Source organism: Rhamphochromis longiceps, linkage group LG15 (genome assembly GCF_057381845.1).
Source record: "Rhamphochromis longiceps isolate RC_006_pf linkage group LG15, R_longiceps_female_GT1.1, whole genome shotgun sequence".
Taxonomy (NCBI): domain Eukaryota; kingdom Metazoa; phylum Chordata; class Actinopteri; order Cichliformes; family Cichlidae; genus Rhamphochromis; species Rhamphochromis longiceps.
In genome coordinates this window covers 43,054,656-43,077,158 of record NC_140571.1, presented here as the reverse complement: position 1 = coordinate 43,077,158, position 22,503 = coordinate 43,054,656, and the positions used below count along the sequence as shown (strand labels likewise).

The window sequence follows — 22,503 nt, the reverse complement described above, 5'->3', positions numbered from 1 at the left end:
TGACTTGCATTTGCCCATGTGACACATATAGTTTGACCAGGTGGGCCCCACCTATGTCATCAGTACCAAAAATATATACTGATTACCTCACTTTGCCCCACCTGGGGCACACAGCAAATGCTTTTCTTTAAATGACTGTGTTTGCCCATGTCTAACCCAGGTGAAAAACCCAAGTGGGTCCTACGTGTGTTTCCCATTTTGAAACAAGTGAAGTGTTTCCCATGTTTGACCCAGCCAGGACCTACTATATGTTTCCACTTGGTTTTGCCCATATGGCTTTAATGTGATAAACCCAAGTGGGTCCCATATATACTAAACAATCTTGAGCCCACGTAAAATATATGCCCATATTAACTTAACATAACCCATATGGGGCCCACATAGACATGTTTTCAGGGTCTGACTTGCATTTGCCCATGTGCCACCCATATAGTTTGACCAGGTGGGCCCCACGTGTGTCATCAGTGCTAAAATATATATTTGACTACCTCACATTTGCCCCACCTGGGGCCCACATAGACATGTTTTCAGGTTCTGACTTGCATTTGCCCATGTGTGACCCATATAGTTTGACCAGGTGGGCCCCACCTGTGTTATCAGTGCTAAAAACATATATTGATTACCTCACTTTGCCCCATCTGGGGCACACAAAAACAGCTTTTCTTTAAAAGACTATGTTAGCACATATCTAACCCATGTGAAAAACCCAAGTGGGTCCTAGATGTGTTTCCCATTTTGGACCAAGTGAAGTGTTTCCCATGTTTGACCCAGCCAGGACCTACTATATGTTTCCACTTGGTTTTGCCCAAATGGCTTTAATGTGAGAAACCTAAGTGGGTCCCATATATAATAAACAATCTTGAGCCCACATAAAATATATGCCCATATTAACTTAACATAACCCACCTGGGGCCCACATAGACATGTTTTCAGGGTCTGACTTGCATTTGCCCATGTGTGACCCATATAGTTTGACCAGGTGGGCCCCACCTATGTCATCAGTGCTAAAAATATATATTGATTACCTCACTTTGCCCCACCTGGGGCCCACATAGACATGTTTTCAGGGTCTGACTTGCATTTGCCCATGTGTGACCCATATAGTTTGACCAGGTGGGCCCCACCTATGTCATCAGTGCTAAAAAAAAATATTGATTACCCCACTTTGCCCCACCTGGGGCCCACATAGACATGTTTTCAGGGTCTGACTTGCATTTGCCCATGTGTGACACATATAGTTTGACCAGGTGGGCCCCACCTATGTCATCAGTACCAAAAATATATACTGATTACCTCACTTTGCCCCACCTGGGGCACACAGCAAATGCTTTTCTTTAAATGACTGTGTTTGCCCATGTCTAACCCAGGTGAAAAACCCAAGTGGGTCCTACGTGTGTTTCCCATTTTGAAACAAGTGAAGTGTTTCCCATGTTTGACCCAGCCAGGACCTACTATATGTTTCCACTTGGTTTTGCCCATATGGCTTTAATGTGATAAACCCAAGTGGGTCCCATATATACTAAACAATCTTGAGCCCACGTAAAATATATGCCCATATTAACTTAACATAACCCATATGGGGCCCACATAGACATGTTTTCAGGGTCTGACTTGCATTTGCCCATGTGCCACCCATATAGTTTGACCAGGTGGGCCCCACGTGTGTCATCAGTGCTAAAATATATATTTGACTACCTCACATTTGCCCCACCTGGGGCCCACATAGACATGTTTTCAGGGTCTGACTTGCATTTGCCCATGTGTGACCCATATAGTTTGACCAGGTGGGCCCCACCTGTGTTATCAGTGCTAAAAACATATATTGATTACCTCACTTTGCCCCACCTGGGGCCCACATAGACATGTTTTCAGGGTCTGACTTGCATTTGCCCATGTGCCACCTATATAGTTTGACCAGGTGGGCCCCACCTATGTCATCAGTGCTAAAAAAAAATATTGATTACCCCACTTTGCCCCACCTGGGGCCCACATAGACATGTTTTCAGGGTCTGACTTGCATTTGCCCATGTGTGACCCATATAGTTTGACCTGGTGGGCCCCACCTATGTCATCAGTGCTAAAAACATATATTGATTACCTCACTTTGCCCCACCTGGGGCACACAACAACAGCCTATCCTTAAATTACTGTGTTTGCCCATGTCTATCCCAGGTGGAAAACCCAAGTGGGTCCTACATGTGTTTCCCATTTTGGACCAAGTTAAGTGTTTCCCATGTTTGACCCAGCTAGGACCTACTAAAAGTGCCCACTTGGCATTGCCCATATGGGTTTAATGTGAAGAACCCAAGTAGGCCCCATACAAAAAGCCCAGTTTGAGCCCATGCCCATATGGTACCCATCCAGCCCGAGCAAAAACCAGGTGGGGCCCATATATACATGTTGGCTGGGTTCCAAACTCTCTCAGCTTCCTGGGGAAACTGCGAATAACCTTCTACTGTTGTGTTCACATTAAATCTGTAGGAGAGTTGCCACTAATCGATGCAAATAGTGGCCGATATGCATCCGCTCGAGTTGAAAATATCTTAACCTCAGCAAAGAATTTACATGGTACTATGAGCTGGATTCTCCTGAGACCACCTTGTACCAGCCAGAAATGGAGGACAAGCTTATTGTCACCATTTGTGAGCAGCGGGAGCTGTTTGATTCTTTTAAATAGAGACTGGAGCAAAGGGCAGAGCTTTAAGAAAATAAAAGGCAGTGGGACTTCCTGGTAGGTTCTGAGAATCTGTTACTGTTGGATATTAAGGGAAGGTGCAAAAACATAAAAAAAAGGGGGGAGGGAGCCCTGGGGGCTGTAGTTATGCTTATATCATAAAGTGTGTAGTAAACTGTGTAGTTAGCAGCGAATGCATTTATGAGTGTATTGCACAATAATTTAAGTAAAATACTATGAATACATAGACACTACAAGAAGTGTAGCAGATATTTTGGAAAGTCTGTTAGTGATCATGTTTATTATCATATTATTGTTCACTGAAAAATCCTTCATGAGGCACCAAAATTGAGAGGTCTACTTCAATGAACTGTCTGAAGTGAAGCCTAGCAGGTGACTGGCAGCCAGAACCCTAAAAATACATAACTGTAGTTCTTAATATAATCTGAAAAGTAAGTTATAAAGATTGTAAAGATGAAATTTCCTACAGTTTTGACTTGGACCAGATTGTAACCATGTCTTTTTCTACTGTAAAGCTGGACATTTACCATATTTTTTATACATAAGGCGCATTAAGCAAAACAAAACAGTCAGATAAGTCAAACTTTACTCAGCTCCTTCTTGCTTCCTTCTCTTCTGTACCATTGATTCATTAATGCTGAATCCTCTGGCAGCTGCTCTATTCCCATGTTGTTGCAGTATATTAATGACTAACCTCGTATTGTGGATGGATTATCTCAGTTGTTCTCCTGATTGAAGTTTGGTCCGTTTACAGCATCCTGCCATACGATTGCATTTGTCTCTAACCATCAGGAACCCTCACGTTAACTTTTATCCAGTGGAAGAAAGTTAGCTTCATCCTCCAGCTTCACTGGTTATGCTAACATAGCTGTGTTTCTACCAATCACGTAGCACATCATTATATATCAGCTAGCCAAACTTCAGTAACCCTACAAACGTCACTGCTGTTTAGTTTCCTGTCTTCATTTATGTTGGAAGTGATAGCAGAGCTGTACGTTTGAATTTATTCAGAAATCTCTCAGTCAGAACATGCTATATCATGTTTAGGTGGAAGCCAGCGAGCTAACTTCCTGCTAACTTCTAACTCCGTTAAATGTAATAAATTATTTTTTCATGGATTCCTGGATGTTAAACTTAATTGTTACACCTGGTAAAGCAGCAACGCTGATGATTTTATTAAAGATGAAAGAATTTAGGTTTTAACTCTCAGTGATGCTGCAGTGTTCGTTTGACTTTGGGACCTGAAAGTGACGGCGTTTAGGACCCAGATTACTCCGCAAGGCTCCTGAGTACGGCAGCCATAATGCTCAGACAATCCATCAAGCGGTGCGGCTTCGTAGCTTACAAAAGTCATACTAATACTGAACCTTATAGCCCGAAAAGACACGGTAACCATCTAGGATTGACTCACTTTGGAGCCAGCCCCAAGTGGTCACTAATGGAATTGCAGTTTTTGGTCCCTTTTGCATGGGCTCCATGTTTTGCTCCCCCCTGTTGCCAGCAGAAACCATGACAAATGCCTGGTCTCATTTGCTTTCTGTGTGGAGCAGAGAAGCTGTTTGTTGATGTTGAAAATCTTCCAGCAGCTTTGAGGCATCTTGGCTGTCACCTCTCTTTCGTTCCCTGGGGTTTTCATTTTATACGTGTCACCGCAGTATCTTTCCTTCCCTCCTCACAACTCATTCTAAGCTCTTTATTTTAGGCTGTCATGGCACAGTGAGCTCGTCAAAGTGTGAGCTAAAATGTTTGAAAAATCTGCATCATGGTCTTTTAGAGTGTGACACAGGGTCTTCTCAGGGTAGTAGGCTTGTCATGCTACAAGGGTTTCAAGCTCAATACTAAGGAAAATACTCACTACTTGTTATCATGTCAAAAATTAAAGGGACTTTTTTAAAAATAAAAACTAGAACAGTACAAACAATATCAGTGACAACCATATTTTAAGTTGATTGATGTAGTGCACAATACATCAATGTAACTTTCAGGTTTATATCAAATATTTAAGATTTTCTAAAGTACTGACAAAAAATAGACAAACATATTGTGGGTATATAGTTTCAATTAGATAATGTAGCAGTAAGTGAGTATAATGTATACTGCAGAGGCTCACAGCAGGAACGTGATGTAAACTGATTCAACTTTATACATTTGGTCATTTATAATCTTGCATTGACCTGAACTTTTAACTTTTGACTTGTGCTTTTATTTGAATCTCTTCTGTGTGACTTTGAATTGAATGAAAACATGTAGTGAAACTTGAGGATGTTATTGAGAAGTTATCTTGGATTGCTGATCACAGAAACCATCCGAACCTCTGTGGAGAACAGCCAAAATGTAAAATGTTATATGCTGACAGGCACCAAGGAAATTATACTAATGTTAAATTAGATGTTAAATGTGTGCAGTGGTTTTTATTTGTGAACTAACTGAGGCAATCTAAATGACAAAGAAAAGATTTAAGTTTGTCTTAAGTGGCTGACAAATCGTAATGACCCTTCAGGCCTCGTATGTAGTGCCACCTCTCACTAGCTGCTCTGTACTTTGCTTCATGCTGAACTGTTGAAGAATAATGAAAAGAGCTGTACCAGAGTCGGTGCTTGTTAACCTGCTGTGTTGAAATGATTCCAGCTTTTTGCAGTTTCTATCGGCTCGCTGATGTAATTATCAGCTAAAGAAACTTCTTTTAGCTGGAGGTAATGTCTGTTTTGTATATTGTTTCATATCAATGTATATCAAAACTCTCCTGTTTGTAGAGCTTTGATGAATTTGTTCGTGCTGTTTGCATATTTTTGTTACAACAAGAAGGTAATTGAAGTAATGGTTTCCTAATTGATTTGTGTATGTATACTGCTTCTTGCTATATGGAAGGATGGAGTATACATTGCTTGTTTCTTCCACTCAGCAACAGCAACTTCTATCAGCATGCCCTGCACTCTTGTGGGGTGAAAGATGTGCAATGCCTGATACTGAAATCAGAAAAAAATCCTTCAGGGTTTGATAGTTTTGTAGCTGAAGGTTCAAGCAAACTTCCAGAACCTTATTTTCTGTTATTTACCCATGAAATCGTTTTTATGTTGAAACATCTCTGCAATGCTGTTTTTAAGGAAAGATTACAGATTAGAAATCTAAATAATTGCGGTTTATTGTATGAGAAAAGCTCAAGTAGGTGTGTAAAACTGTCCTTCCTCGGAGGCACGGACAGAGGTGTGGAATGGGATTTTCAGCCTGTGATTTTATTACATTTGGTCTGTAATTTGGCAGGATTGTGATCTGACTGCATCGAGCGTGTCAGATTATGTGTGCTTGGTAGGAGCCTTTTTCCGTCACAATGCATTTTACCGGCAGTGAAATTGCATCGCCCTCGCTCTCGTTCACACAGATCCATGACGAGGAATTCTGTGGTAGGATTAGTCATGCAGTGGCCCCGCCATACTTACATTAGAGCTGGATTTCACTGTGTTTGAATTTCACGGGGGGAAACCTTACAACCTGAAGGTTTGTGGAATGAGCAGAGAAAATCTGACAGAGCCAGGCTGAGACTCGTCTGTATCGTGTCCAGGAGTGCTGATGTGTGTTTGTCTGTCTTACAGAGGACCAGATACCACACGGCTTCCCCACCATAGACATGGGCCCCCAGCTGAAGGTTGTGGAAAGAACGCGTACGGCTACAATGCTGTGTGCAGCCAGCGGAAACCCCGATCCAGAGATCTACTGGTTCAAAGATTTCCTGCCTGTGGATATTAGTAGCAGCAATGGGCGCATTAAGCAGCTGCGATCAGGTAAAGCAATCATCTCAGTCGGTTCACACACAGATTTCTGTTAAGCAATGAGAGGCACAGGATTCTTCAGGCGTTAATCATTCATTTTTAATTAGTAGAAAACCTGTTGAAAAGGTGCAATCGTGAGAGTTTGAGGAGAATCCACATATCATAATAACACTGCACTGTCTGTGCAATACAATATTTATATGTATTGAATGAGAGTCCATTTATGTTTTCACCAACAAGAGGGATGTACTAAGGAGTGTCAGAGTTGTCAGTATCACGGCTCTCCCTTCATCTGGTTAGAGCATCGTACTAACTTGTATCGGCTATGCAGACGTGAAACGCACCAGATTTTTTTTGTACTCTTAAGTGCAACATATGAATTCATATGGAGTTAATAAAGTTACAGATAAATACAAATATGTTTACTCTGTGCTCTGTGCAGCTTCATATATATATAATCTTTAAAAAAATAAATAAAATAATGGATATTCCAGCCCTATTTTAAGTGACGCAGAGGGGAAAACTGCTTCTCAGGCCTTCTGCTGTGACGCTTCAATTGCAAGTATTGTCTCGAGTAGATGCAATCAGTTCCAGCAGCCCCGTCGGAGCTGGAACATGATGCAGACTTTGAGATACTGACATAGTCTCAGAGGAACAAGCCTGAAGAAGGCAACATTCAGTTGCTCCATTTTTACAGAGGAAGAGTGAAACTGAAGCAGCAGCGAAAGTTGATGAACGCTGCTGTAAAACCAGTTATCTCTAACTGGGGTTTTAGGTTTGGTTGAGCGAGTATAAGCAAAGAAAGTCTGGCTGAGTAGTGGACCTCTCCGAGCCTGGGACTTCTCTGAGCCATTTAACAATTCCTTCAGATATTAGCACCCAGGCCTGTCAGTGTCATACTGTTAGTGTTGAACACAGTTTCTGTTTTACTGGATATACAGTGGGGCAAAAAAGTATTTAGTCAGCCACCGATTGTGCAAGTTCCCCCACTTAAAATGATGACAGAGGTTAGTAATGTGCACCAGAGGTACACTTCAACTGTGAGAGACAGAATGTGAAAAAAAAATCCATGAATCCACATGGTAGGATTTGTAAAGAATTTATTGGTAAATCAGGGTGGAAAATAAGTATTTGGTCAATAACAAAAATACAACTCAATACTTTGTAACATAACCTTTGTTGGCAATAACAGAGGTCAAACGTTTACTATAGGTCTTTACCAGGTTTGCACACACAGTAGCTGGTATTTTGGCCCATTCCTCCATGCAGATCTTCTCGAGAGCAGTGATGTTTTGGGGCTGTCGCCGAGCAACGCGGACTTTCAACTCCCGCCACAGATTTTCTATGGGGTTGAGGTCTGGAGACTGGCTAGGCCACTCCAGGACTTTCAAATGCTTCTTACGGAGCCACTCCTTTGTTGCCCGGGCGGTGTGTTTTGGATCATTGTCATGTTGGAAGACCTCGTTTCATCTTCAAAGTTCTCACTGATGGAAGGAGGTTTTGGCTCAAAATCTCACGATACATGGCTCCATTCATTCTGTCCTTAACACGGATCAGTCGTCCTGTCCCCTTGGCAGAAAAACAGCCCCATAGCATGATGTTTCCACCCCCATGCTTCACAGTAGGTATGGTGTTCTTGGGATGCAACTCAGTATTCTTCTTCCTCCAAACACGACGAGTTGAGTTTATACCAAAAAGTTCTACTTTGGTTTCATCTGACCACATGACATTCTCCCAATCCTCTGCTGTATCATCCATGTGCTCTCTGGCAAACTTCAGACGGGCCTGGACATGCACTGGCTTCAGCAGCGGAACACGTCTGGCACTGCGGGATTTGATTCCCTGCCGTTGTAGTGTGTTACTGATGGTGACCTTTGTTACTTTGGTCCCAGCTCTCTGCAGGTCATTCACCAGGTCCCCCCGTGTGGTTCTGGGATCTTTGCTCACCGTTCTCATGATCATTTTGACCCCACGGGATGAGATCTTGCGTGGAGCCCCAGATCGAGGGAGATTATCAGTGGTCTTGTATGTCTTCCATTTTCTGATGATTGCTCCCACAGTTGATTTTTTCACACCAAGCTGCTTGCCTATTGTAGATTCACTCTTCCCAGTCTGGTGCAGGTCTACAATACTTTTCCTGGTGTCCTTCGAAAGCTCTTTGGTCTTGGCCATGGCGGAGTTTGGAGTCTGACTGTTTGAGGCTGTGGACAGGTGTCTTTTATACAGATGATGAGTTCAAACAGGTGCCATTCATACAGGTAACGAGTGGGGGACAGAAAAGCTTCTTACAGAAGACGTTACAGGTCTGTGAGAGCCAGAGATTTTCCTTGTTTGAGGTGACCAAATACTTATTTTCCACCCTGATTTACGAATAAATTCTTTACAAATCCTACCATGTGAATTCATGGATTTTGTTTTCACATTCTGTCTCTCACAGTTGAAGTGTACCTCTGGTGCACATTACTAACCTCTGTCATCATTTTAAGTGGGGGAACTTGCACAATCGGTGGCTGACTAAATACTTTTTTGCCCCACTGTAATAAGTCTCTTAATGGGATTTGGTTTGTGTTTACATGCATTTATAGACTCGTGACCATAGCACAGACGACTGATCACAAAAATGACATAAAAAATAACAACACTTAAGGTGAAGTGGTAAGCAACAACTGAAGTTGCTAAGAGTAAAGTACACATTAAGCAAATGATGGAGGCTAATGTTTCCTACTTTGAACAGAACCTCATAGATTCAGTAATTACCTGAGCAGCACCTGTGCAGGATTATTGGCGTGCCAAGAGTGCTTAAGACCCCACAGACGGTGATGAATGTTAAAGCACAGGCAGCCCTGTAAAGCAGCTCTGTGAGGAGGCTGCCAGCATCCAAAGAAGCAGATAGTGCATCTCATTCCACCAATCCGGGCTGAGCGGCTCACAGCAGAGCTGGATGGCTGAGTAACCGAGCCCTGCGCAACCTATCAGCTGCCCTTTCTGCTCACTTTCCGAGAGAAAATAGAAATGTTTGAGTCTTGCCAAAACTCGTAAGCACCTACGCATCGTTGGATCGGCTCTTCAGGTTCAAACATCCCTCCCAGCTTTGCAGCAGTGCTAAAAAGCCGATTTTGCATCTCAGCGGGCCCGGGGCCCCTCTTGAGGCTGCTTGCATCTCAATACAGGCTGGAGACGAAAGGCTGAGAGACATGCTCTGGGACATCGCTGGCACTGAAGTTCACCCCCAGGATTTTCCCAAGTCACAGTCAGGGCCTCAGGGCATGCCATATATTATTAACTGAACAGCACGGCAATTTGTTTTAATTTGGTTCATAGAGCCCCACTGTCACATGGAGTCCCTCTGCAGTCGAGCACAGATGGCTTCCTTTATTGGAAAAATCAGAGTTATCCAGTGGCACACCAGCAAAGTGAAACAGATAAAGTCAGCCCCTCAGAGTTATTCAGATTATTTGTTTCAGTAGCTTTCATTATAAAGAGGAGTGACTATATTAGTTCCTTTTAAATGCCTTTGATCCATTTAAAACTTTAATAGCTTCTTTCTTTTTCAATCTGAGGCCTTTGCTCTGTTTGAAGAAAAAAAACATAAAAATCTTCTGCATGGTTTTTTCCTGCCAATATTTCAATAAAAGATGTGAAACCAACGAGGGACAAAGTTTCAGGATGAGATCTGACTGTCCGGGGGGAACAATGAGACCCAGAGAAGAGGAGCGATGCGACAGCCCTGCAGTAAACGTGGGGTGCAACGTTCACCTCCGAGTCACCACAAACCTGCGACTCAGCTGAACACTGCTGCGAGTCACTGAAAACCTCTGAGACCACGTTTTGGAAATCAGAAAGAAATCAACTTTAATTTGTAGGTGAGACTTCACTAGCAAGGACCACAACCTTCCTACTTATTACTGATAATGTTGTTCTATAAATGAGAAGCAACACTCTCAGGGAGCGGCTGCTGCTTACGTAACACCTCAGTGGGGACTGAGCTTGATACAGGCAGGCGGGCTGGTTTATAGACGTCTTACAGGAAGGGTTTGAGGTGTGATCCTGCTCTTGAAATCTGGAGATCCCACTTCAGTTATTTTTGCTGCCAGATGTTCTTAAACTGGTATTTCAGTCATGTAGAACTGAAGTTTAAAATGGTGAAGATACAGATTTGAAACCAAAAGAAATCCAAGCAAAGATTATCTGACTTTTTTTTTCTTCGGATCGAGCTTACAGTACACAGAAAATCATTCTTCTGAATATTTCCAACTATTCCAGCCTCAGTCTGTGAGGTTCAACAAGAAGACAAATAAGATCAAACACCTGATAATCTTGTAATTCATCCAAATTCAGTGAAGACGCAATAATTCAGTGTGCAGTTGTTTGTTTTTGGTTAACCCCCAGAGACAGCAGTGACACCCCAAAGTGCCCACCTTTCTCAGAACCTTTCCCATCCCAGCGCCATCTTCTGTTCACACCAAACGTCCAATAAATTGTCCTTGTGGTGCAAAGAACAGAGAAGTTTTAAAGTGAGTGATTTCTGAAAACATTGAAAACACTAAAGACTGTCCTCTTCAAAATCTTTCCAACAAGAGGTGAAACTTCATGTTGAGAGTGACAGTGAGCACTGTGCATAGCAGTAGGTGTTCTCCAGGGAGGGGAGAATTATTTTCTGTCTTCCACTGTGATTCCTTCAATTCTGTGACTTTGAGTAATTAGGCATCAACAAGACAGCACCACCTTAGTTTAAAGACCTATAAAGAGTAAGGATCATGTCAGTGCAGCTGGATGGAGCTGTGAACACAGCAACACAGTAGTATCTGCTTGTCTAGCCAGCCTCAGGAGCAAGATGTAGTCTGATTTGTCTCCAGATTTTATGACTCTGTAATCGCCTGATCTGAGTCAGCGACCACCTCAACAGATAAAAATGTTGTGTAGTCTGAAAGCAGCATCATTGCTCCGCATTGAAACCGATAGATAACATCAATGTCAGCCCCTCTAACAGCCAGTCAGATGATATGTTTTTGCTTCATTCTGCTTGGAAAAGGAAACTGAAACAAAGCTGGAGGTTTTTACTTTACACAGTTTCATACAAGGACTCTGATGTTCTCAGCTGATATATGAAGATAGAACTGCACTCACTCTTGGTGGACTCTACTTCGGAAACAAAATAATCCTTCCAATCCAAACATTGTGAAAATATAATAAAACCGTATTATTTTTCACAATGCTGCCCTGAATCTGTCATAACAGACTTCCTGCTGCAGTGGGATCCATCCAGCTGTCAGGCAGCTGTGAGAGGGAAGTCATGGCAGGTCTCGGTAATGTCCAGCCCCGCTTTCTGGAAGCTGCTGATGTCTCCTTCATCAGCTCACGGGGCCACACAGCTTCCAGGGCTCCTCTTCACCACCTGTATCTGACACTTTGTTTTCCTGTCAAAGCGGCTTGGTTTATTATCCAGATCAGGAGAATCTGCATAGTAACCATCCCTCTCTCTCGTCCGTTTGTTGCATATGACCTAATATGCTCAAATGGTTCCTTTTACTTACACCAGTAAATTACAGAATGAACAGCAGCAGGCTGAACAATTAACATTATGTAAATAGGAATTTGAGTGTTGTGTTTGAATAACAACAAGCTGTAATTGTAACTGAACTCTCCTTAACAGCGTCTTAACCAGCTTCAAGGGGTGAAGATGAGGTTCATGTAGCTGTTGACCCGAAATTTCATTCACCTACAATAACAGTTTGCTTAACTGCAGCTTATTAAAATCAATTATCTCCATTAAAAGAGGAACTGTTGGCAGCTGTCTGCTTCATTTGCTCTCTGCAGGCCAGAATCTTTCATGTTATTATTTAGAATTAAAGATGGTTTTAACAAAGTGGAAAGTCCACTCTTTGCAGATTCATGTGTGCATTTCTCAAACAGTTTAGTGTGCTCGTAGCCTTCTTATATGTCTGTGATGCAATAACGATGTTGACTATCAGACAGCTCCAGAGGCTATTATACGTATAATCATAGGCTGTATATAAAAGATGGACACTGCAGTTTTGGTACCATCTTGGCTTTAGACACGAGTGATCATTTCTGCTGTTCTGAGAAAGTGACTTGCCGATTGAAACATAGCGTTTTGCAAACTTTTTCTTTTAAATACGAAAGAAGTGTTTAGTGAGGTCATGGATCTAATGAGCAGTAGGGTCATTTTGTGTTTGGCCACTAGAAAGAATACAGATTATGTACTGGTTTCATTTTACAGACTCAACTATTACACCACAGAGTGAAAGGAGCGCATCGTTTGTATTTAACCAGGAGGGTTTGTGTGCTTCTTAAAAATAGAAATACTTACTCTCTCCTGAAATAAAGAGGACTGATACAACCTGGTGAAACCAAAATAACTCAGAACTCTTCAGGGTTGAATTATAGCCAGAAAGTGGAATAATTAGTCATCGGCAACCAAACTTTAAGCGAGGAATTATTGATTGGACCTTCACATTAAAACTGCTGAAACTGGCCTAAGCAGTCATTAGAAGTGTAGAGCTGTTAGTTATCAAGCTTTATGTTATCAGACAGTGACACACTTATTTACAGCCATGCATTTGTGATAATTAATACATTTGTTTAAGTGTACGTTATTATCTTTTATTAGCTATTGTATGAAAATACTATCTAAACTGAGCTAAAGGGGAGACACTAAAGAAGAACAGGATGAAAACAGATTTGAGGATGAAACCACTGAGCCAATTTCTGCTTTTGGAAGGGAATTTTGGAAATCTCTAAAAGCAAGAAACAAATCTAATTTTATGAATAAATTGCTCCATGGATCAGCCTCTGAAAAAATTCCTCTGTTAAAACTTCCAGAAAACAGAAGGAAACAAAAGTGTTGATTGGCGACTTCAAGTGGGAGGAAAAAGGCACTTTGAGAATGGAAATGGACGGGCTGACCCCTGAAACCCTACAAGCCACATTCATCTTATATATTCACATATACACTTTAAGCACTGCCTCTTATCCATAGACACTTATTTTGGAATCACTAATTAACACAACAGGATGTCTTTGTACTGTGGTAGTTAGCCAGGATACCTGGAGGACACATATGCAGGTACAGGTAGAATATGCAAAAGCCATGCAGAGAAGCATCTGCTATCAGGTCATAGCGGCAAAATTCTAAAGTAAAATTTTCATTCACCTGTGAGGGAAGCAAAACTGTCTCAAAGTTAAAGGCAGAGAGGAAAGTACAAAAAATCTACATTTTCACCACCATGTCTCCCTTTAATTAACAACATTTCTTTATAAAAGAAGACGATCTTAATCTTTGTCTCTTGCCATTATATCTGCCTTGACTGTTTAAAACACAACATTTAATGTGTAGAAACTAATGTCAGAAGCATCCATACTGGGAGAAACAAACCTCAGATCATGAACGCTGCACAGACAAAACATTGATGAGCATTTAGATGACCCAAATAAAGTGACAAGTGCTACAAAAATACATCTGTAGTATGCTAATGCACTGTGCTAATTATGAAGCTAGTACAGTTCTCAGCCACTGAGGCAGCAACGTAAGAGCACATTTCAGGACGCATGACGGTTTCTGTGCATTGCATCAGAGGGAGAGCAGGCTGTGTTCTGCAGGAGAACATGAAAAAGCACCGCGAAGCAGGCCTGTTGTTGGTGAATGAGGGTCAAGTGTTTGACAGCTTGGTGCTTTCAGGGAAAAAGCAGGTGTGGGGTTTTATGATGAGTAGCTTTATGATCACAACAGGAAGCCAGCTCTGTGGCGCAAGTAGCCAGGTGTGCAACTCAAATAAGTACCGTGTTACAGTAAATAAGTAGATGCACAAATGACAGTCTGCCAGTCGGAGCTGTGTGAAGATGCATTACTGAAACTGTTTGTGCTTTCCAGATCTCGTGGGGAAAATAAATCACGTGTCTAGTGAAGAAAATGGTTTTCACTCAGAAAACATTTTCCACAGTTGTCATTTATGAAATTGGTTTTGGTTGAAAATAAACATTCAGTTTATTTCTCCCTCTGTGCCAACACTTGAACTTGTTCAGCGCTGAATAATATCAGAACTATTTACAGAGATGATGTTTTTTGAGTAGGGAGAGCCTAGCTTCCTCTTACCTGTTTGCTCTCCTGCCTTCTTGTCTTTCTGCTTCACTTCTGCTCTTTATACTAATGCTTATCTTTAATCTTATTTGCATTCAAATTACCTCACAGGTGGTACACCAATAAGAGGTAAGAATGCTGGCTACAGAAAAACATCTACTCATCCTCCCTTTCTCCTTCATCGCCTTCATCCTTCTCTCCACCTCGGTGTGTCCCCATTTCCAGCCCTCTGTCCTTTTGCCTGTTCCAACACTTTCTTTGCCTTCAGCACATAACCGTGCACAGGTGTGTATGGTCTTGAAAGAGGCGGGTAAAAAGTTTTCCAATTCAGAAAACCAGGGTAAATAATGCCTGTCTGCGGAGCTTCATGAGTACTTATTTTGGTTGAAGTCTCGCAGCTGAACAGTGTTGAGTTTGCAGGTTGTATAAAACAGAGTTGGACATTTTTTTTATCAAATGCAAAATAATGCCTTTTTGATATAATATGCAATCGTTTGTATTTTGCTGCTACTTACTATACACATGCAAGAAGGAAGAGTGCACCTTCAGAATGAGAATGCAGCACTGAAGACAAACTGCAGCTGCTTTCTATCAAACAGCTGTTTTACTCCATTTTCATGGTGTGGAAGGAAGGACAGCGGCGTGCAGAGGACTCACTAAAATCTAGACTCATATTTTAAAGAGTGCCTAACAATTATTATTTACCCTCCAAAATAAATGAAGAATTGGACGCGAAGTGTCTCAAAAGGAGCTGTTTAAAGTTCTGTGTCTCTTTTTCATTCTGTCAGCATGAAAGCACAACAATTTGTGTCAATCAGCATGAATTTTCTAATGATTTCTCCCCACTGGAGTGAGTCTGTGCTCACACTGATTACCAGGCTGGATCTCATCCAGGAGGTATTGTACTCAGATGCCCAAATCTTAGCGAGCCCTTTCGATGTGTAAGAGCAGTGCTGTACTCGGAGGTCTTCACCCTCTCTCTGACAAACAGAAAGACGCCGTTTTCTTCATCTGCTCTTCCTTCGGTGACTACCCACCGCTCATGGCCACAAATCAGGGTGGTAAAGCAGACCGAATGGTCAGTTGGTAGCATCGCTTTAACCATCTCTTTACCCCAGCCGACTGGTACAATCTTTGCAGTCATGCGGTGAATCTGCCTTGAAATGTAATAAATCAGATAAGCTTCAGATTGGATCGGCCCGTTCCTAGAACATTTCGCTCTTACATGGTTCCCACTCATACATGCTACATACGCAGTCATACACGGCTCGAGGTGTGAAGGTAAAGGAAGTTCTGGTAGAGAACAACATTCTGTTCAGGGCTTCAGACGTTTCTATGTGTGACAAGACACCCTCTCCTGCCGCACCCGTCAGCCTTTTTGGTGCCAAGAGGCCAAAGCAAACATCCATCAGCTCAGGAGAGAGTGACGCACTTTCTCCTGAAATGCTGCTTCCTTCAGGAGGTGCAGAATGTCCAATGAGACAAACAGTCATCGCTAAAATGGAAATAGAGAATGATTCAATCTTCAGCAACGTGACGTATCGCTCCTCAGTCGCCTGGACACTCTTTGGGAGAAACTTTAGAAAGTAGAGCTCTTAATCAGTATTTTGACCCAAGGATTTCTGATGTGTACATGTACTGTGTGTGTGTGTGTGTGTGCGTGTGTGTGTGTGCGTGTGTGTGTGTGTGTGTGTGTGTGCGTGTGTGTGTGTGTGTGTGTGTGATGGAGAGAACGAGAGAGAGTGGGAGATTGTTTGAGGACATTCATCGCTGCACAGTGTCCTTGCATCCCAGATGAAGGTTGTTCCTCCTCCATCTCTGGGCTCACTGTCTGCACCAGATCCACCCGGGATGCTGCCACACACATGTTTTCTTTTCTTAAACCGGCTTCACACACCCATCCCATGTTGCATTTCAGGATTGTATTCTGAAATATGTACATTTTTATTTCTCATAGTTTTTACTGTGCGCTGCTACACTGCATGATGTATGTCACGGTCAGCACATAAAACCACATTATTACTAAACACATGTTGCTTCTTTCTCAAAGCTAACCTCAGCAATGACAGCTCATTTTACATGTTTCTAAATGCTATGAAATTGCAAAAGAAGCTTTTTGGTGTGATTGGATGTAGATCACCATGTCAGGTATGTATTGTGTGTTTATATAGCAGTGATCGGTGGAGGTTAGTTTAGTTACTGAAGGCTTTGAACAGTCGGGGGTTTCATGCATTAACATTTTAACATCTGAAAATGACAAGCTGTTGAATCCCTGGGACACTTTCAGCAATTAGGCCAAAGTCTTCTGTTTCACTTGTTTCTGTTCAACAATTTGAAAGTGTTTTGACTGACAGTCAGAATAAACAGCTCAGATTGCTTCTTGGGAATCCTGTAGTGCAGCAGTCAATTTTGAAATGGTGTTGCCAGAAAAACAGGAAATTACATTTCATGGCCGATTGTGTTTAGCAGCACATCGCCTATTTAGACTTTCAAACAAATGTCTTCAATTCCCATCCATTTGAACAAAAGCAGTTTCATTAAATGGAATCTGTTCTGTTCATTTCCAGGTCCAGGTTTGTATTGTAGAGCTCAGCTAATGTTGCTTTGCGTGATTCAGATCTCACAATATTCCTTTTTTGATCTTAAATTGGCCGCTCAGTTTATTCTCATTCAGAAAAAAAACGTTTTTGTTCCAAACTTGGATGTTTAACATCCAAGTTTGGAACAGCACATCTGTGACAGAAAATAAGGAACATCAGAACAGGCTCCCTTTAAAAAAGAATCACATTTACATGGTTGTGTCTCTACAAGACATTTTAGCTATACTGTTGACAGCGACAGCTGTGCCAGTGCATTTCTATCCCAGGGTGTCGAATGCTGCTTTTCTGTCTGATGTTGCAAAGATACACTGAAGGAGTTCTTGTCTTTCAAAGCCATCAAAGAAGAATGAGAGGTTCAAGAATAACAGTCATTTTCATAAATTTACAAAAACAACTTTACAAAACTTTACTAAAAAACGTTTCTTGTACTTAGAACTACTTTCCCCCAACATACCCCTCATATGGGGGGACTACAGTTTGTTTGTTACATGTTCATGTTTTGCTTTGCTGACATGGAAAACTGTAGATTTTAAAGTATCTATTTTTAATGAATTTATCTGATAAATAATGTGGTTTGCTTTTGTGGTTAATTGTGCAGATAGAACATCCAATATTCATCTTCAGTAAAATGTAGCCTGCAGAAACCAAGAGGTTATCTTATGGTTTAAATATGAAGCCCTGCAAAGACTTCATACAAGTTGGGAGTGAAAGACGTGTTGTCATAAACCTGATGTGTCGCAGAACGGCTACCATAGCTGTGCATATCTTGACAAATGTCAGTATTTGAAACCCTGGAATGAGAAAATGCTGGAAAGCCTGAGTCAGCACAATAACAGCTAATTGTTAAAGTTGTCATAAATAATAAGATCAAATGATACGACTTGAAGAAAACTTGTTAGTTAGTTGTATAGATTTGGATTCAGATTTCTGCTCAGCCAAGTTAAGGGGAGCTTTCCGTTTGGACGATCAGGCTAACAGTGTGTCTGTGTGTCTCCACGTGTGTGTGGTGCAGATCTTAACTGTGACATTTTAACCTCCCTCCCCAGGAGCGCTTCAGATTGAAAACAGCGAGGAGTCGGACCAGGGCAAATATGAGTGTGTGGCTGTCAACAGCGCCGGGACTCGTTATTCGGCTCCAGCTAACCTTTATGTTCGAGGTAAGCTCCCTCTTGACCTCGGCCGCCCCCCTCCCTGCTGCCGTTCGGGTCACCGCCTGCAGCAGAAACGGTGCTCTCTCGTCACCTCCAGCTCTGCCTCCTGAATGCTAACAGGAAAACTGCCTCTCCGGATGTGACTGCAGCGAAAATCACACCTCCAGCCTCACACTGTCATTTCCTGATCTTTCTGCCTCTCTGTCTCGTCTCTGTCTCCTGGGTGCTGATTTATGTATTTTGCTCCTCTGCTCTGTTGTTACTTTGCTTGACCTGCCTAACCTCACAGTGACCTGGGGGGATGTTTTGACTCGTCAGGGGTGAAAGAGAGTTTGGCTGCGGTTCTGCCTTTTAGTTTTGGGGCAGTGGAGGTTTTACGTGTGGGGTCTTGCCTCCAAAGGGAAGCTGACACCTTCACGTCGCAAATGGGGAAAAAGTGGAGAGGAAATCCCCTCCATGCAGTTGGCTGGATGTAAAGCAGCAAAGCCAGCAGGGTGAAAGGAAGCCTCAGGCTTTCTCTCAAGTCTCGTCAACAAACAACCCAATTAGCCTCAGCCAGTATCAGGTTCTCAAAGGCAATTTTCAAAGCATGCTGTTGATTCATTTCTCCTTTTAATCTCGTTTTTGTTTGACAGCTCTCTTTGATGCAGTCGGACTTAAAATCATTTGAAAGCTTCTGCATAATAAATACAGCTGTTACCAAATCTTTAGTGCTGTTTAACTGGAGCTGTTGTATCGTGTTTTCGATCATGTCGAGCATTGCTTCTTAAACCGTTGCCCCACAATCTATTTTCCCCCAGTGTGTCAAACAAAGACAGGCAGAGATGTTTGATTTTTCCCTCACACGTTCATCTCTGATCACACAGCTAATGTGTGAAATTCGTTCTTTGATTCATTCCACCTGCACAAGAAGGGAGGAGATACCTGCAATGACCCTGTGTCCTGCCAACAAGCCTACATGCCACTGGAGTCAGTGGGTAAGATTCGGGCCCAGTTTCAGCACTTAAATTACCGCATCCAGCACAGAACTACAAACAGGAGCTTGGATTTTAGCTGCTTGTTACGTCTGGCATTATTAGCCATTTCTGGATCTACATGCTCCTTTAATTTCAAACAAGCATCAGGGTACCACTGAGAGTTAAAAACAGTCCAAATTCTTCCAGTGCTGTTCTCCAAGGTGGTAAAAGAACATTCTTCCATGGAAAAGAGGATTAGAAGTTAGCAGAAAGGTAGCTCGCTAGCTGACACCCAAAGATGACATGCTCTGTTCTGATGGTAGAATAATGCCCGATTTCAAGCATTAAGTTGCAGCGTTCAGCTCAAGAAACATGCAAATGACAGACTTTAGAGGCAGCAGCTTTGATTTTATGCACCTGTTGTCTGACGTCATGACCCAGTTCACACAACTCAATGAAATACCAGCAATGTTAGTGAAGCTGACAGTACAGACAGGTCCTTCTCAGTCTGAGAACAAGGACTCTGTTTATACAGTGAGGTCATACTGTGGAGATGTTTTCTATATTCAACATAAGCAGGAAGAATTCTCACAGGGAGCAATGAGATCCCCACGGCACAGATCTGCTGCAGAAACCCTGAAACTTTAGTCGTTTAACGACTTCTTGCAGGTTAGTTCAGGCCAAAGTGGTTCAACAAGTCCATAGCAGGACAAAGCAACATGTAATGAGATCAAACAAGTACAGATAAACAGATTCAAATAGTTTTTAAAGGAGCAAAGACGGGTTTTGAGTTTCAAGTTCTCAACATTTCCGGCTGTTCTCAGTTCCTCCACTCCGACTGCTCCAGCAGCTCGGGGCATAAAAGCTAAAAGCTGCCCCCCCATGTGTCCTTTACTTTGGAAAAACTAGCAGATTTGTGCTGGAGGACCTGAGGGTCTTTGCTAGTTCATACACTGTCAGCATGTCAGACATATATAGTGGAGCAAGACAATGAAGTGCTTTAAAAACAAGTAAAAGAAATGCAGTCAATAAGGTCACTGACAGAAGGCCACTGCAGGGACTTCAGAGCTGCTGTAATATGTTTTCTCTCCTTCTGGCCCTCGTAGGCACTCGGCTGTAGGATTCTGGATTAGTTGGAGATGATTTATAACAATTTCAGGTAAACTAGATAGAAAGGTTTTGCAGTAGTCAAGCTTGTTGAGTAATTAGTGACAAAGTATTGACATTTAAGAGAAAAAAAAACAGATTTTCTGCCCTTTCATGTTAAGATAACTCCTGTATACACCACACTGAGCTTGCTTGGATATTATAAAGTGAACACATCATAGCAGGTGTAGGATGCTGAAGGTCATAGTCCAACAGGAAAACAATAAGGGTGCAGATGTTGCAGAAAAAGATGGAAATCAACTCCCTGCCAAAATGTTATTTTTACTATGTGGATATACTAATAGAGCAGACTCTGGTCATTTAATGGATGAATTCAAGTTGTAAAGTTGTGTCCTGTGTTCAATCAAAATCAGTAGCAGCTGGTTTTCGTGGGATTTCTGCATGTAAACATTTCTACTTTGATACAAAAGTTTACCAAGGAAATATCCCGCGAGCCAGGACGGATCCTTTCTTCTGTGTTGATCATAGCCGATTCTGACTGTATCTGAAGTCCAACAGAAACCGAGGCTCATCAGATCAGCAACACTTCCAGCCTCTGTTGTTCAGTCTGGTGAGGCTGAGTCCTGCAGGCTTCCTGACAGGAGTTGCACCTGGTGTCATCTTCTGCAGTTTCACTTTCTTTGGCAGGAAACGTTTCGAGGGAAAACCTTTTTTAAAATGTATTGTGAGGTTTAGGTTAAGTATGTGGTGCTTTTCCAGTATTCTTCAATGAAACTGCAGAGCGAAAACAGCAGGAGTGACGATCCTGATGCAGCGTTAATGAAAATGGTACAGAAACAATACTAACACGGGAAAACAAAGCAACGCAAAAATGGGCAAAAGACGTGATAGAGCATGTGACTGTAAGTTTAAAAGCACATTCATTCATTTTGAAATACACTTGAACTTATAGCCAAATTTGCCCCATTGTGTGTGTGTGTGTGTGTGTGTGTGTGTGTGTGTGTGTGTGTGTGTGTGTGTGTGTGTGTGTGTGTGTGTGTGTGTGTGTGTGTGTGTGTGTGTGCCTTTCTTGAAAGTACATATGTGTGAACAGATGTACATTTTTTATCTACTTAACATGGCATGTGCATCATTTTCCAAATAACAGATCGTAGCACAGCACTCAGAATAACATAAAAAACTTGCCTTTGGGAACTAAAGAGAACTGTCAGTTAACCATCTCGGTCGTGAAGAAAGTTCAGGCATAGTTTTGAGGACACTTTGTTTGTTTCCACATAAATGTACATATTTGATGTCATTTTACAAGACGCATCCTCCACTGAGCCACCAACAGGAACCGCAGCCAACAAAGTGAGAACATAAAGCATGTGACTTGTTCTGTTTCTGCTTCTCTTTTCAAGGTTCCTGCCTGTGTTGATTTAACCTGTAACCTCTCTAGGTGTGCCAGTATTTGCGTTTCCATTTTCATCTCACACTGTGGCTTCTGAGCAATCACTGCAACATATGTCACAGATATGTTGCCAGTGTGTCTGTCTTCATCTCTTTTTAGTTTCTTTCTCTATATTTGTCGCTCTGGTCTCGTTTCCACTCAGGTGTCAGTCATATACTTTGACCGTATATGTTACTTCTCATGTCTCAATGCTTATCCTCCTATCTGCACATGAAGACAGCTGCATTTTATTGTTTAACATGCTTTGTTTTCACTTCTTCTTCTGATGGACGTGAGAGACTATTTTGGGAGTGAATGTGTGTCACTATTTAGTCCACGTTTAAGACATTACTTGGAAAGCACAGGAAGTTCTTTGGTCCATTTAGCTTTTAAATATTTCTTTAACTTAAACATTGCAGATCAACTGGCTTTAGTGTCCTAAAGATGCACTTTAACATAACCATACGATTGATGGGGTCTAATAATATTTTAGTGCCTATATAGAGAAAATTGGATAAAAATGCAAAGAGTAATTCATATTTACTGAAGGTTCACTAACTTTTGTTGAGCTTTCAAAGCTGTAAAAATAGGGAAGAAATTAAAAGCCTTCATTTAGTATTAAGTTTGCAGTTCCACAGACGTGTGATCCTGTCATTTGTGGGTTATAGACTGACAGTTGAGGTTTTTTTGTTTTTGTTTT

At 41.9% G+C, this 22,503-nt stretch overlaps 1 protein-coding gene across 12 annotated transcripts in view; it reads left to right on the top strand.

Moving 5' to 3' along the window:
- Positions 1 to 22,503, top strand: part of ptprfa (protein tyrosine phosphatase receptor type Fa) — a 376,185-nt gene that overhangs the window by 216,292 nt on the left and 137,390 nt on the right. For all 12 annotated transcript variants that reach the window (XM_085382136.1, XM_085382135.1, XM_085382137.1 and 9 more), the window contains 2 exons: positions 6,286 to 6,474; positions 18,207 to 18,317. In XM_085382136.1, coding sequence (XP_085238262.1) covers positions 6,286 to 6,474; positions 18,207 to 18,317 — 300 coding nt within the window. The remainder of the gene's footprint in view (positions 1 to 6,285; positions 6,475 to 18,206; positions 18,318 to 22,503) is intronic.